Raw genomic sequence first — 16,278 nt, 5'->3', positions numbered from 1 at the left:
GATGAAAAAGTATTAAGAGGTGTGGAAGGCAGAGGTGGAGGAAGTGAACATGAGGGGATGACCAAGGAAGGGATGGATGGAGGAGGTAAAAGGGGCATTGAGAAAGAGGGGATGCCTGTTGAGGAAGAAAGGGAGAAGACAGGGATGAGTGGAGAATGACTGTGTATGAAAGGGAGTGTGTGTGTGTGTGTGTGTGTGTGTTGGGGAGGGGGGGGTTATGTGGGAATGATATTTTGACACAGGCCGAAGGGAACAGGACGGGTCGCCAATTACATGAAGTGGCCTTGCTGTGTCTTGCTGCATTGAATGGAGGTGGATAATGTGTACAGAAGAGGATTTATGCCTTTGACTTTGGCTACCTCCCTTGCAAGGATGAAAAATCCCTTGGCATATGTACTTCTAGTACTACACAATTTGGAGCAACTTTGATGCCAGGTTAGTTAAAGAAAATTTAAAAGAATTCTCATATGGTCAAGAGTCACACAGCCGTCTTTTACAAAAGAATACAAATTTCTACTCAAAAATGATCATTTAATATCTATCATTCATTTCTTCTAAGCACCTCACACCCTGACCCACACAAATAAACCCCATTAAACTATCCATTCACCTCTATACCCCTGGGATGAAGGGGAATCCCTGTCATACAATTAAGGTCAACTGCAACAGTTAGACACAGCTCTTAGAAACCAGGACCCAACAGACAGAGCTGGTCTGTCCCCCATCAATTCACCATATAATGACCTCCCTCCTCATCCCCTCAAAATAAGTTACGAAATTTATGAGAACACCTATTTGTAACACATCACCCTTCATCCACTCAATCTCCCTCTGTTCAGTATTATTTCCACACTCTTTCCCTATGTTGACATTACACATCCATCCAAACCACCCTTGACTCTATTCATACATCTCATTAAGTTTTCCTATAAGTTCACTCTATTCACTTTTCCGTTTTCTTTACTATTCTTCATTCACTCATTCATCTTTACCAAATTCCCAAATCAGCATTCTGTGATTTGCCCTCTCCAATAAGCCCATCACAACTGTCATCTGCCTCACCTTACCATTCCTCCCTCATATTCTGAATAAAACAAGTCAATTCTTTCATATCCTTAATCTAACCAAATCTCAACTGACAATTTATTCTATATATATTCACACACACACACATACATACATACAAGCAGTATAAATTACCTTTAGTCATGAAGTCATCTTGAAGAATTTGATCAACAGTTGGTCTCATGGTTGGATCACCCCTCAAGAGTTTCTGAATAAGCTGCCTGGCCAGCAATCCAATTCTCGATGGAATGTGATATTCATTTTTCTTAATGCGCATGTAAGTGTCCTTCAGTGTCTGTGTTTCAAAAGGTGGCTTGCCAACAAGAAGTGTGTACCTACAAAGAAAAGTCACAAGTGCAATTGAAACTCATCAGAAAAGTGCATCCCTCAAAATAACAATATAGCTGTAAAAAGACAATGTCTAAAAGAATGCTGACAGTACTTACAGGATGCAACCAACTGACCAGACATCAACCTCGTAGCTGTGACCCTTCTTGCATAAAATTTCAGGCGCAATGTAATTTGGAGTTCCACACAAGGTTCTTTTCCGTTCACCTTGATAATCTACCCGAGTCGCAAGTCCAAAGTCGCCAATCTTGATTTCCATTTCATCATTAATGAAAAGGTTGCCAAGCTTGAGATCTCTGTGAATGACTTTCCGATCATGAAGGTACTTGACACCTTGTAGAATTTGCTTGATGAAGTATCGAGTCTCTGGTTCCGTGATAGCCTTACGACGTTTATGAAGTTCCATCAGAGACTAATGAAAACCAAATAAACAAATTAAATATAAATACAAAATAATAAAAGAAAAAAGAAAAAACATGAAATTAAAATTATAATTCACAAGTCAGAAAATATTCTCTAGTGATAGATGATGGATCATCTTGCGACAATCCAGCCACCAAAACACAATAGAATGTGGGTACAGTGGGTTAACTGTCTTGCCTCTACAATCTTTCATAAGTAAGCATGATTAAGAGTAGATCAAAAATTATGCTCTTGTATTAAAGTTATCAACATGCTTTCAGTTTTGTACAAAAAAGAGAAGACTATCTGTGGGTTGTATTTGAAGGTAGACCTGGTTTAAAATTGGAAAATATGAAGAGGCTACTCCATTAGTCAGGCAATCAAGAGTTGTTGGGAGTTACATACCAATGGATTTTCCCCCTTACAAGGGAGGTAGCCAGTCAAAAAGCATAATTCCACTCCCACCCACTTCACTCCCGTTTACCATCGCTCCCTCCCTCTTTTCTTGGTTCCTCCGTGCATCTCACCCATTGCATTGGTTTGCAAGCAGTGCAAGAAGATACAGTACATCCACAGCAAAATTGTTTCATTTAATCAGTGACCCCTGAATTTATTTTTCACACATACTTCCTCAACCCCATCCCCCACCGACTCCCTTTCATGCATCACAGCATCCATACACAACCATTCTCCATTCACCCCTATCTTTTGTCTTCTCCCATCCTTTCTCAACAGACATTCCCCTCTTTCCCAATGCCCCCTTTACCCCCAACCATCCATCTCATCTTTGGTCGCCCCTTCATGTTCACTCCTACCTCTGCCTTCCAAATCATTCTTTCCATGTGGCCAAACCATCCTAACTCTTTCATCAACAGTATCTCTCAACTCCCTTTCCACCTCCATTTTCCTCCTCACCTCCTCGTTTCTCGCTCTATCCAGCATTGTAACTCCTATCACACTTCTCAGGCACCTCATTCCAAACACATTCAAACTCCTCTTATGTTCCATGTTTCTGGCCCATAGATTGCTGATGGCACAATCACTCCTTCATACAATCTCCTCTTAATATCCATTCCCAAATGTCTACTTCTCATTACACTTTTTAATCCTCCAAAGCATACTTGCTTCTCTCAATCTACATTCTACCTCCACTCCTCCCTTTCCTGCTACATTCACACCCAAGTATCTAAAACTATCCACTTCCTCCAGTCTCTCTCCCTTAATACTCACTTCCAGTCTGCTGCCACCTTCACCCCCATGTACATCTCATCACTTTACTTTTACCCACATTTATCTTCAACTTCCTTCTTTTGCACACCTTCCCAAACTGTCACTAATTTCCTTAATCCCTCCTCTGATCCTGCTACAAGCAGTGTCATCAGCTAACAACAACTGGCTTATCTCCCACTTTTCTCCATTTTCTTTAATCATCTCCAATCCCCAACCCATTACCCTTGCATTTACATCTCACACCATCCCATCCATGTATAAAATAAATAGCCAAGGCAACATAAATTCCTGACGAAATCCCACCTTTACCTCAAACCATTCTCTCTCTCCATTTCTGATTCTAACACAAGCTCTACTGCTCTCATAAAGACTTCACTGCTCCTAACAGCTTTCCTCCTATCCCATATATCTGCAATACCTCCCCAGTACCTTCCTGTCTACCCTGTCATAAGCCTTTTCCAAATCTATAAAGGCCCAAAAAACATCCCTACCTTTTCCTAAAGCTTTCTTACATATCAATCCTACCACAAAAATCTGATCCAGGCAACCCTACCTGTCCTAAACCTACACTGTTAGAGGGGGTTTCCACGGTCTAACGGTTCGTCAGACACGTGTTTAAAGTGATGTGTGAACAGGGTATCTGGGGTTTTACCAACGTGTTCAACAACCAAATACCCCGTTCACACATCACTTTAAACGTGTATGTCGAATCGCGTTCGATGAACCGTTAGACCGTGGAAACCCCCTCTTACTCACCAATTATTCCCTCTGATCCTCTCCTAATCCTCTAGATCAAGACCCTCGCATAAGTCTTCCCAACTTAACAAACTGATCCCTCTGAAACTGCCACACTCACACATGTCCCCTTTTCCTTTGTAAAATGGAACTATACAGGCACTCCTCTACCCTCTCTTAAACAAACATTAAATAACCTCACCAGCCAGTCCACCATCACTGTACCTCCTTTTTTTAGACATTCTGCATGACACCCATCCAACCTACATGCCTTACCTGCTCTCATCACCTATCATTTCTACCATACTCCTCTGATATTTGATTTCAAACACATTTAAAATCTTCCTCTCTTATTTTCCACATTTCTGACATATAGTACTGTCAGCACAACCACCCCTTCATACAATCTCCTAGCATCCATTCCCAGTGTCCATTTCTCATCACTTGTTAATCCCCCAAGGCATTTATTTATTTCTCTCAATCTACATTCTACCTCCACCACCACTCCTCCATTTCCTGCCACATGTGCGCCCAAGTATTGAAAAATATCCACTTCCTCCAGCCTCTCCCTTAATACTCTTCCAATTTGCTGCCATCCTCCCCTTGTACATCTCATCACCTTACTTTTAAACCCAATTACCTTCAACTTCCTCCTTTAGCACACCTTCCCAAATTGTCACTAACTTCCTTAATCCCTCCTCTGATCCTGTTACAAGTGTAGTGTCATCAGTGAAAAACTGACTATCTCCCATTTTCTTTAACCATCTCCAATCCCCTTCCCATTTCCCTTGCCTTTACCTTTCACAGCACTCCATCTATGTACAGATTGAACAGCCATGGTGACACGACACATCCCTGGCAAAGACCCACCTTTACCTCAAACCACTCTCACTCTCCATTTCTAATTCTAACACAGGCTCTACTACTTTTGTAAAAACTCTTGACCATTCTTAACAGCAGATTAAATTGCATCAAGTTTCAACAAGTGGAAAATTTGCAACCCCACAGTGACTACTAACAATCCTCAGAAACTCCCACAAATCTCTCCAGGAAGCAATTTCAGACTGTTGTCTTTGTTGTATCAGTGTTAAACTGTTTCTACGTCACCAGCTGATTGTGTAGTAAAGGGGTTATCACATTGGGGTAATTTTCCCTCTGACTGTTGGAGCAGATTTGTATCCCGCAGCTTTCAAGAAGAATATGGAGAAAACTAATTTCCCTACAGCATATCAAATGACATTATATTTTTGACTTGGCTACCTCCCTTATAAGGGGGAAAAAGCCCTTGGTATATAGATAGTGATTTTACAGTAGAAAAAGTTCTGGAGGTGGGTGGTACGGCCGATTAATAGAAGGTTGGGAGGAAAAATAGCGTAGTATGGTAACCCCTTAAAAGGATATTATTTGCTGGATGTCTCGGGCCCAGTCCAGAGAGAGTGTGCCAGCCCCACAGGGCTGCACCTCCTCATGGAGGTGATGGGGTCAAAAGATTTTGAAAATGAGGAGCTTTGCAGACATTCAGGATTACCACTTGAAGGTACCCTTCATTGGTCCACTTTATTAAGAGTTCAGGCCAATAAAAGAAGTGAATAACCAAAGGATCTCTTGGCTTGGGATGGGATGGCAGAACAATACTATGGAAACATGACTTGTGTGCTCTGTACAGCAGTGTAATTCCTGGCATAGCTTAATATACATAGTACAATCCAAAGTTGGAAAAAAAGTTTAAGCCAAGTATAACAAAGAAAAAGGCCTGGTTTCTTTTGCAGAAAACCCATGCCATTCTAGTAATTGGCAACTGTGATAAAACCACATTGATACAGCTACTTTTATATTACAATTTGGAAAATACATGAGCATAATCTGTTGGAGAAGTTAATTCCTAACCATGATTTCACGGTCAAAAAAGACTTAGACTTACCCGTCTCCTGCACAGTTCCAGGATAATGTACACATTTTCACTATCTTCAAAAAATCCATGGAAGCCAACTATATGCTTGTGACAAAGATTACGGTGTATAGAAATTTCTTGAGCCATCTTTTCCTTCTGATGAGGTTTCACCAGCAGGGATTTTGACACAATCTTGCCAGCAAGAATATCTTGTGTTACAGGACATGTTAACTCGTAGCATTTTGCAAAACCACCCTGTTGACAGAAAATAATCATAGTGTCAATAGTACAATAGTCTACATAAATGGCAGAGCCAACAAGTTCACACATATACGTATAAATTATGAAATGAAAATACAAATCTGAATATACTTTCTGTGGGGTATAGTTAAGAATGATAAAAATATCTAAGTAATGAACAGAAAAATAATCACAAGTGATTCAGCATAACATTGCAAACTCCCCCTATCACAAGGCTAGGATGGTGCCCCTTACAGAGGACTTTGTAGTTTGGAATTTAATGAACCATGCCCTTGGTCCAGCTTGCTGATGGAAGGATACAAACTGCCACCACCTTGACCTCTGCTGCAAGTAGCGATACTCCAGCCCACTTGGCCAGCGTACATAAACAACAGCAGTGGTCACCTTAACCATAAATCACGATAGGTGAGGGAGGTCCTGGATGGTCTCTGACTGTTTAGTACCTGGACAAAACAGTATTCATCCAAATTTCAAAGGTTCTCAAAACCTCCTCTAGATGCTGTTCAAAATATTTATGGCAAATTATACCAAAAGACTGCAATAAAGTTAACATTTCACCCAGTTTGGCATCTCCACAATTATGGAAAAGTATCAAGAATGTCTGACAGCTAGACCAGGGGTTCTCAACTTTTTTTTTCAACCAAGAACCACTTTTCATGACAGAAAATAAATCAAAGACCCCCTCACATAGGTGATTGATCCAAAAGGGGTTACACACAAAATAACTATTAACAGTGAAAATATAATTGCATAAATAACCAATACACAAAGACAATATAGAAACAAGTCTTTTTTTACCTGACAACTCATAATACATACACTCCTGACAGCTGCTGGACGTACACTATGAGGTGACATCCCAGTGTTGCAAGATTGTTCTAAAGGACCCCCATCAAACTCCCACAGACCCCTGAGGGTCTATGGACCCCACTTTGAGAACCTGTAATCTAGACATCTTTCTAACCAGCTTCCAACATGAAATTAAAGGTATAGATAAAGATTATATTTGACATAACCTAAATATATGTAACTGCAGTTAAAAAAGGACAATGTTCGGTCAGTCTTTCTAGATTGTAAGTAGGCATACAACAGCTCCCTTAGACTATTGTCTAACATACAGGATGCAGGATTCAGATGTCATTTTTCAAGTAGTTTGACAATGTAAGCAGGATAACAATGAGCATTAAAGTTTAACTGACCAGCTTCAGGGGTGGAGCAATCCTATTTGGACCTACTCTCTTATTAACATTCATCAATGGCATTTTACAAACCTTGGAATCTGGCAAGAGGATGAGAGATTAGCAATCCTGGGGATTTACTTTGAATGGTTTTGGGATAGTGGCATCGCACAAGGCCTACTTCTTGGACCTACCTCCTGTCTCATGTTCAATAAGCTCTTGGAATTTAGAATCTGGTGGAAGGCTACTCAGATCTATAGGACCCCACAAAAGGACCTCTAAGCTAGGGGAATGGAACAGAAAGTTGCCCCTAAATGCAAATATCACTAAATCATTAAATACAAACAGGGTTGAGATAGGATTAACTACATCTTCACCGATGATGGGGTCATGTGCAGTTAAAATCACTAATCAGCAGCCAGGATATATAAACAGATGATTTTAATGTATCTGCACTGTCACCTAATAAAGTAGCCATGTTTTTGTAAGAGCATTTCATTTCTTGATTTTCCCCTGAAGTCCACTAGAATCACTTAATAAATTCTTTGTTGTACCAGGTAATGTCTAGGTAGCTATGCACAGATGATCTGCATAAAGAAACCTGGGAATTCCAAGGAACAATAGCAGATAATCTGAAAAAATTAAGTAGGAATAATCTGTTCTTTTTAGATTGCCACAGGCTATTCTTCCCATCCATTTTGACATAAACACAATGCAGCAAGACATAGTACATCCACAGCAAGGCTGCTTCACTTAATCAGTGACCCCCCCTCCATCCCCTCATGCAGTGAAAAGATATGACAATGATTTATTTTCACAGCTCTTCCAACTTCTTACAATTAACGAATAAACAATTTGAATAGGTCCAACCATATAATACTTGACATAATGAAATCCACAGCACCAAAATATAATACTGCAATACTGCTAGCAAAACTCCTAGTTTCACTAGCAGTATTGCAGCATTATATTTAGGTGCTGAGGATGTCATTATGTCGAGTATGTGGACAAGATGCAGGGATGACCCATCATCCAGGTGCCAAGATAAGAGGGAGGGTAGGGGGTGGAGTGTATTAGGGATGGAATGGGTGGGAATGGTTTTAATGCCTTTTTCTTTTTGGCTACCTCCCTTGTGAGGGGGAAAAAGCCTTTGGCATATGTATGTATATATGTACTGCTAGCGAAAGAAAGGGACATGTCCAAACGTGGCTACTATGAGACAAAACCAGGTAAGGGGGACCTTTTATTATCACTTGCTCGTTTGCCTTTTCCACATCACTATGGCAAATAACGGTCACCAAGCAAAGAATGGATAATCATAATTCTGTACCAATATTGTTAAAGATTGTGCTCAGTTATTGCATTATTATAAGGCTTCTCAACCACCTTTTTTGGCCTAGAATATATACACGACATTACTGACAGGTATTGGTCATGACTCCTGCATCTTAGTGGTATGTTATAAATTTCTACAGATATTTACACTTTCATCCTGGCTGCCATAAAAATATTTTATAAATTTCTATATCAACTGAACCCTTATTTGTCCCTGCTGTGAAAGCATTTCAAAATTCGAAGGGCTTGGTCTGAGCTTATGTAATATGTACTCAATTAGCTGGTCCATCTATTACTTGTAATGCACACAAGGAATGAAAAGGGGCTGGGGTGAGTAGTCCATACTATCATCATCATGCGTGGCTGATTACCAGTAACCAGTACAGCTGCTAGTAGGACTATCACACACAATTTTTACATTATAATCATGGTACATCAAACTGCAATTAACTTAAGCAGCAGCATCTGGTCAAGGCAGATTCTAAAAAAGGACTTATATAGCCCAAACTCCCTTAGTACTTCTTAGACTTGGACAAGAGAAAATCCCACGTCACGAAGAAAAATGTGACTTTCCTACTTTTGTAACTTTCAAATCCCGAACGCGGCAAATGCCGCGGATGAATATGAAAGGCACAAACTTTATATCAAAACTTAAAAAACCACAGGTATTTTTTCAGGTATTAGATACATTGTACATGTCTATCATTTCAAAACCCAACGCAATCAACTGAAACTCAATCCTAACTGAAAGATAAACAAGTTGCGTATTTCATATTCAAATGTGGTTGACACTAACAGCACTAATATCAAAGTAAGAATCTTAATATATCTTTGAATCAAACATCTTAAACATACGAGTTTATTTCCAACACTAGCCAAATTGAATGAAAATACAAAATCTTATTGATAACACGTATACAAACTGTTTGCATTACCTGATTAACTTCACTTCTCTTACCTTTCCTAAAAATTTTCCTCTCGGGTATTTCTTCCCATTATTAGGGTCAACTATAACCTCCGGAATTTCCGCCTTCCCATCTCCTTTGGTAACTTTAGACATATTTAATATTAACTACAAACGAGGAACTAAGTAATCACAAGCTTCCACACTACAGACACACAGAGTTTGAATGTGGTGGAAATGGTAAACACTACTCTGATTGGCGGACAAAACTTTCTGAACTCTCTCCTATTGGCCAATGCTTTAAATCTCCTGGTCACGTGACCATAGCGCTTCAAATGCAAAACTACAGTATAATTTAATATACACACATCTATAAAATATATTTATACTCATTTTATTATTATAATACAATATATCATTATATTTGGTTAAATCTTTTAATTAAAAAGTATAGCTGAACTAGAAATATGTAAAAATTGAGTCCCAGCTGATTCGGACACCTCAGAAATGGAACAATTTAGAAAATATTTCGCATAATACTTCGAGAGGTGTTATGACCAAAAACTTGAAATTATAATGCACATTAACTGTGAAATAAGAACACAATAAAGTAGGGTAATGGAAATGCATGAACAAGACTCTCCAGGAAGGGCTTTCATTAAAAATATGGTGGAAAATAAATCTCAAATCGAAGGAAAAATAAATGTAAAATTACAATCATCTAACGAAAAATCGAGATATATGATATGCACAGTGATTATCAATTGGATAATTGTGTATGTAAGTCAAAATACCCAATGATTGCGATATATACCGTTTCCAATAATTTTGGTAGAATTAACCAAGTCCTCCCTAGTGCTAAGTTTTACAATCCTCTGAAGAATAAGTATATTCAAATATTGGTATATTGCATTGGTTCTATATGTAATATCTGATTGTCTAGGTAAGTTGCACCACAAAAATATAACTACATAAATATATATTACAGAAACACCTTTACTGTTAATTACAAAAAAGATGAAGAGGCAATAAGACATTATCCAAAGAAATTGACACCCTACAAGTAATAACAACAAAATCCGCGTTCTTATTTACTACAAAAATCCCAGAACTTCCTCTCTATGACTAACAACTTCTTGACGATCAGACATTACATCTAGAACCAATGTAGCTCACCAATATACTTGTTTTTAGGAGGATTGTAAGCCTCATAATCAAACATTGGTTACATTAGATGAATGGTCAGCCGCCGCCTATCATTACAACCACAGGAGGGAGCTGTCAAACATCACAGAATTTTTCACAATGTCAAACTTAGCAGGGAGGACTTGGTTAATTCTACCAAAATTATTGGAAACAGTGACGACTTTAGGAGACTACAGTTTCTTGAAGTATTCCATGTTAGAGACAAAGCACCGGTCATTAATATCCAGTCATATATGACATCTATTATTCCATTGTTTCCCTCACGACATAAGAATCTTAACCCCCCCCCCTCCAGTAACCGCTTCCCCTCCTCTGACCTCTGCAGTCACATTTTGGCCCCTTTGAGTGCCGACCGCCTGACCCATATATATATATAAATATATATATATATATATATATATATATATATATATATATATATATATATACATACTGTATATATATATGTATGTATGTATGTATACTTGTATATACAAAACGCTCAGTACATCTCATGCTTGTAATTTTCCATAGCCACCTTTGAATGTAACTACCCGCTTTTCTTGACACTCTCTTGTATTGTACCTTTCCCACTTATTACAAGAATTGTTCTTCTATTTTACTCGTTACTGTGTGTAATTGTATTTTATTTTACCAGAATTATATTGTATCATATTTCACCAGAATTGTTCTTGTATAATTTATTTTGGTACAATTGTCATCGTTGCTCTATATGATTTTGTACTTTTTGTTATTGCAGTTTACTCTTGAAAATGTCTTTCTCAAGACAAAACGTTGAGCTTTACAATTAAAGGAAACGAAATGGAAGAATATGGAGACCTAGTTTCTGTTCAACCGGTTAATGGCTGAATTTTCACCAGGAAAATTGAGATTATGAGAAAAAAAATTACTACAATGCTGTCGTTTTCAACCCTACATACATAAATATCAAAATATTTCCCCGTATAAGGGTGGTGGCCAGTAAAAGTATGCACACACCTTTAACCCATCTCACACCCACCCAACACCCAAATGTTGTCCAATTTGACATAAATAAATAGTTAACTAAATGCATAAACGACGTAAGTACGTGCGACTAGCTGAACTTAACTGAATGTTGACCCACGTTGCCACTGCAGAACAGGCTAATGGTGTCACTTTCAAATATTTCTCACTTGCTGCATGAACATAACTACTCCTATTCTAATCTTAGCTATCTTCTAGCCTTTCTCTGTTATCACTTCTCTCCATTGCACGTCCCCAATATTGGAGTGACACTTAGCCAAGAAAGGACGAGAGGGAGATCGTGTTATTTGTTTGGAAGTGGTAGTTGCCGACAAGTCTATCGAAATAAACACCACAAGTGAGGACGGAGCCTTTATCTTATTAGTACGACGTTTCGCTTGCCACATGGTGTTTATTTCAATATATCTTGATATGTTGAGGGAATCACCAGCAGCGCAAGGAGTACCATACCACCCTGATCAAACCCCTTCACCAGAGTGGCCCCTAAGCTCTTCAATAGTTTCTCCAACTATCTGAGGAACACCACATCCTACACAGTCAAAGTATTTAAAGAACGTATGGAGGCCTTCCTACAATAAATAAATGACACACCTCCCACACTATCCTATAGTAATACGTTGTCTCACTACAACAAACTGGTACATCTTACACCACCTCACTGGAGGCAACACGGCCAGGGAAGAAGCAGTGGCAGCTTTGTAGCTGAGGCGTGTTCGCCGAGACCTTCACAAAGTATCACAAGGTAAGGCAGGGGGTTCTCAAACCTTTTTTTTTTTTTCCGTTATGCACCCCGAGAGTCGTCAGATCATCGACCCGTACCCCCATTAACCTGACACAGAATACAGAATGGTAATATGTCAAGACTAATTAAATATAGAATGGTACCGCAATGGGTATAAAATGGTTCGGTTTGTAATGAAGTGATACGGCGCGCACATCTGTAACAGCCATTTTCTCTATCTGTAGATTTAAATATCTAATTGATATTTCGTTAGTCATCTAAGTAGCCCTGTAAACTGTCCCGCGAACCCCAGGTTAGAACCCCTGAGGTAAGGTGAGGCACCTTGCAGGCAACCAGCTCGCACTTAGCACTGGCCCCTGGCCCCACACTCCCTCGGGCTACGCCCAGTGGCTTTAGCCCCCCCAAAAAGTGGCCAGCCCCCCCCCCCATTAGCCCCCCAACTGAACTGAGCAAATTGAAAATTTAAAACACTCACTGAAATAATTTTATTAAGTGGAATTTTTAATTGCCAGGGCTAAAGATTTGTCAGCCATCAGTGCTAGCCCAATCATTAACCCCCTCCCCTTCTGAAATGAGGATAATATATGTGTATTATCATATTACTATTAGCCCCCCAAAAAATTTGCTCAGCCCCCCATTAGCCTCCCCAACTAAAAATTCCTGACGCCGCCGCTGGCTACGCCACGTCCGCATTCTACAGGTGACCCTTGCTCTCGCTCCGGGGGGTGTCAACTTTACATCCATTCACACCACAATAAATGCATAAGTACATAACATGAACAAATAAAAACTACATTTAATGAAATCTTAAACGGGGAGCTGTGGAATATACTCTACTCACTTCAGAGTCACAGAGAACACAATATAGTGATTTGCACTTGGAAAGTCCTGGGGGGTACAGCACCAAACCTACCACAAAACGAAGGAGGTGGTATCAAAGGACTTGGTAGGACATGCGAAAGAAGCTCCATAAGCAGCTGGTCCCAGTGACTGAAGACGATCCAGGTGGAAAGCTTCACCTGTGTTAACACTAGACCTTTCAATTGTCTCCCAAGAGAGATAAAAGACCTAACGGGAGTCAGCACGGAGGCTCTCAAAAAGAGGCTAGACAAATTGCTGGACAACATCCGAGATGAGCCTCCAATCTGCATAGTCCAACTTCACGAGGAGTGGCAGCGAATTCGATCGCAGACCAGTTCCAATGCGTGAGGCTCGAGGAGAGATGTGAGAGTGGTGTGTCCCCAAACTGACCATGGTGTTAACACGAAAACTTACCTACAAGGCCTACAAGGTGAGGTAGGAAATGGCTGGGTGAGAACGAAATTGGCAACAGATACAAGAAAATGTGCCAAGTTGATCAAAATGTGGGTTGTGGGGAGCCAACACAGCAATAATTGACACCTCTACAAGGAGGAACGTTTAGAAATACAAAATAAACATAATATCATGTTACATAGTGATAATGATGTATAGAAATACAATGAATGTGCGAGAAAGGAAATATATTTGTCAACGACTGATTGAATGATAAAAATTCAAATTTTAACTAAAACTGTAACCCAAGAACAAGCAATACATAGGGAATTAGATTGCTGCAAGAAATGCCGGTATATTTTTGTATTTGTCCTTGAGAATTATTTATTCTATACTATTGTGCACATGCATTGGCTAGTCTACGTCAGATCTTGGTGGTAGCACCTATTGTGTGATCTGACCCGTAGTCAAGTTGGCTTGACCTGAGTTTCAACCGCCGAAAACACCTGCATCTTCACCGACAGATTCAACCATATAAATTATATCAGTTATTATAATTCACCACTTCTTGGATATAGAAAATTATATAGAGTTAAAATAAATACCGAGTGTCTATACCTACTTCAGCAATATACATACATATACCAAGGCTTTTCCCCCCTTACAAGGGAGGTAGCCAAAAAGGAAAAGGCATAAAATCATTCCCACCCATTCCATCCCTGAATACACTCCACACCCCTCCACCCTCCCTCTTATCTTAGCACCTCCTGGATGACGGGTCATCCCTGCACCTTGTCCACTGCCCTGGGTCAGAAGCAGTGTCGCCAGACACAGCACATCCACAGCAAGGCCGCTTCATTAAATCGGCGACCCCCCTCTCCGTCCCCCCATGCATAAAAGGAGAAGACGGGGAGAAATCCCTTCGGGCTGCGTCAAATTTTGCTCACACATACTACCTCACCCCCCATCCCCCCGTCCATTCCACCTCATGCATCACAACATCATCCATATACAACCATTCTCCATTCACCCCTGTCTTCTGTCCTCTCCCGTCCTTCCTCAACAGACATTCCCCTCTTCCCCAAAGCCCCCTTCACCCTATCCATCCACCTCATCCTAGGACGTCCCCTCATGTTCACTCCCTCCACATCTGCCTTCCATAACTCTTTTACTAGTCTTTCTTCACTCATTCTTTCCATGTGTCCAAACCATCCTAATACTCTTTCATCAACCCTATCTCCCAACTCCCTTTCCACCCCTGTTCTTCTCCTCACCTCCTCATTTCTCATTCTATCTAGCCTAGTAACCCCCATCATACTTCTCAGACACCTCTTCTCAAACACATTCAAACTCCTTCTCTCTTCTTCTCTTATGTTCCATGTTTCTGCCCCATACAGTGCTGTTGGCACAATCACTCCTTCATACAGTCTCCTCTTAGCATCTATTCCCAAATGTCTATTCCTCATTACACTCTTTAATCCACCAAGGCATTTACTCGCTTCTCTCAATCTACATTCTACCTCCACCTTCACTCCACCTTTTCCTGCCACATTTGCACCCAAGTATCTAAAACTATCCACTTCCTCCAGTCGCTCTCCCTTAATGCTCACTTCCAGTCTACTGCCACTTTCACCCCTTGTACATCTCATCACCTTACTTTTACCCACATTTATCTTCAGCTTTCTTCTATCACATACTCTCCCAAACTCTGTCACCAACTTCCTCAATCCCTCCTCCGATCCTGCCACAAGCGCAGTGTCGTCAGCAAACAACAGCTGGCTCACCTCCCACTTTTCTGCGTTTTCTTTAACCATCTCCAATCCCTGACCCACTACCATTGCATTTACCTCTCGCACTACCCCATCCATGTATAAGTTGAACAGCCAGGGCGACATAACGCATCCCTGACGAAGTCCCACCTTTACCTCAAACCACTCACTCTCTCCATTTTTAATCCTGACACAAGCTCTACTACTCTCATAAAAACTCTTGACAGCTCCTAGAAGCTTTCCTCCTATCCCATATATCTGCATAACCTCCCACAGTGCCTTTCTGTCTACCCTATCGTAAGCCTTTTCCAGATCCATAAAAGCCCAAAAAACATCCTTCCCCTTTCCTATACCTTTCTCACATATTTGTCTTACCACAAATATCTGATCTACACAACCTCTACCCGTTCTAAATCCACACTGTTCCTCATCAATTACTCCCTCTGTTCCTCTCCTAATCCTCTCAATCAAGATCCTCCCACAAGCCTTCCCAATTACACTTAACAAGCTAATCCCTCTGAAACTACTACATTCACACTTGTCCCCCTTTCCCTTGTAAAGTGAAACTATACAGGCACTCCTCCAGTCCTCCGGCACTCTACCCTCTCTCCAGCAAACATTAAATAACCTCACCAGCCAGTCCACCATCACTGTACCTCCTTTTTTTTTTTTTTTTTAGACATTCTGCATGGCATCCATCCAGACCAGGTGTCTTACCTGCTTTCATCATCTTAACAACTGCCTTCACTTCATCCTTCCTTATTTCTCCTCCATTTTCCTCACTCATCACTGTCATTTTCTTAGCATTTCCCACTGCAACTATCTTTCCCTCCCTATCCTCCTTCACATTTAGCAACTCCCTAAAATACTCTGCCCATCTTCCCCTTACTGCCTTCTCTTCCATTATCATCTCTCCATCTGCACCTTTTACCTTTTCTTCTCTAGTTGATTCG

General features: G+C 40.3%; 1 protein-coding gene across 2 annotated transcripts in view; it reads right to left on the bottom strand.

The window, feature by feature from the left end:
* The window catches only part of polo (Serine/threonine-protein kinase polo), a 70,780-nt gene extending 61,161 nt beyond the window's left edge, over window positions 1–9,619 (bottom strand). The window contains exons 1-4 of one of the 2 annotated variants that reach the window (XM_076190661.1): window positions 9,404–9,619; window positions 5,702–5,926; window positions 1,512–1,825; window positions 1,201–1,400 (exon numbers count right to left, since the gene is read on the bottom strand). In XM_076190661.1, the coding sequence (XP_076046776.1) occupies window positions 1,201–1,400; window positions 1,512–1,825; window positions 5,702–5,926; window positions 9,404–9,505 (841 nt within the window). In that variant the 5' untranslated portion in view covers window positions 9,506–9,619. Of the gene's footprint in view, window positions 1–1,200; window positions 1,401–1,511; window positions 1,826–5,701; window positions 5,927–6,730; window positions 6,840–9,403 lie in introns of those variants that run through there. The other variant, XM_076190662.1, reaches the window with a different exon arrangement.
* Between the last annotated feature and the right edge of the window lie 6,659 nt (window positions 9,620–16,278).

Source organism: Oratosquilla oratoria, chromosome 9, assembly GCF_046742065.1.
Source record: "Oratosquilla oratoria isolate Oo_2021 chromosome 9, ASM4674206v1, whole genome shotgun sequence".
NCBI classification, from domain to species: Eukaryota; Metazoa; Arthropoda; class Malacostraca; order Stomatopoda; family Squillidae; genus Oratosquilla; species Oratosquilla oratoria.
Note: the sequence above shows the minus strand (reverse complement) of the source record. Positions and strands in the feature narration are given on the sequence as shown.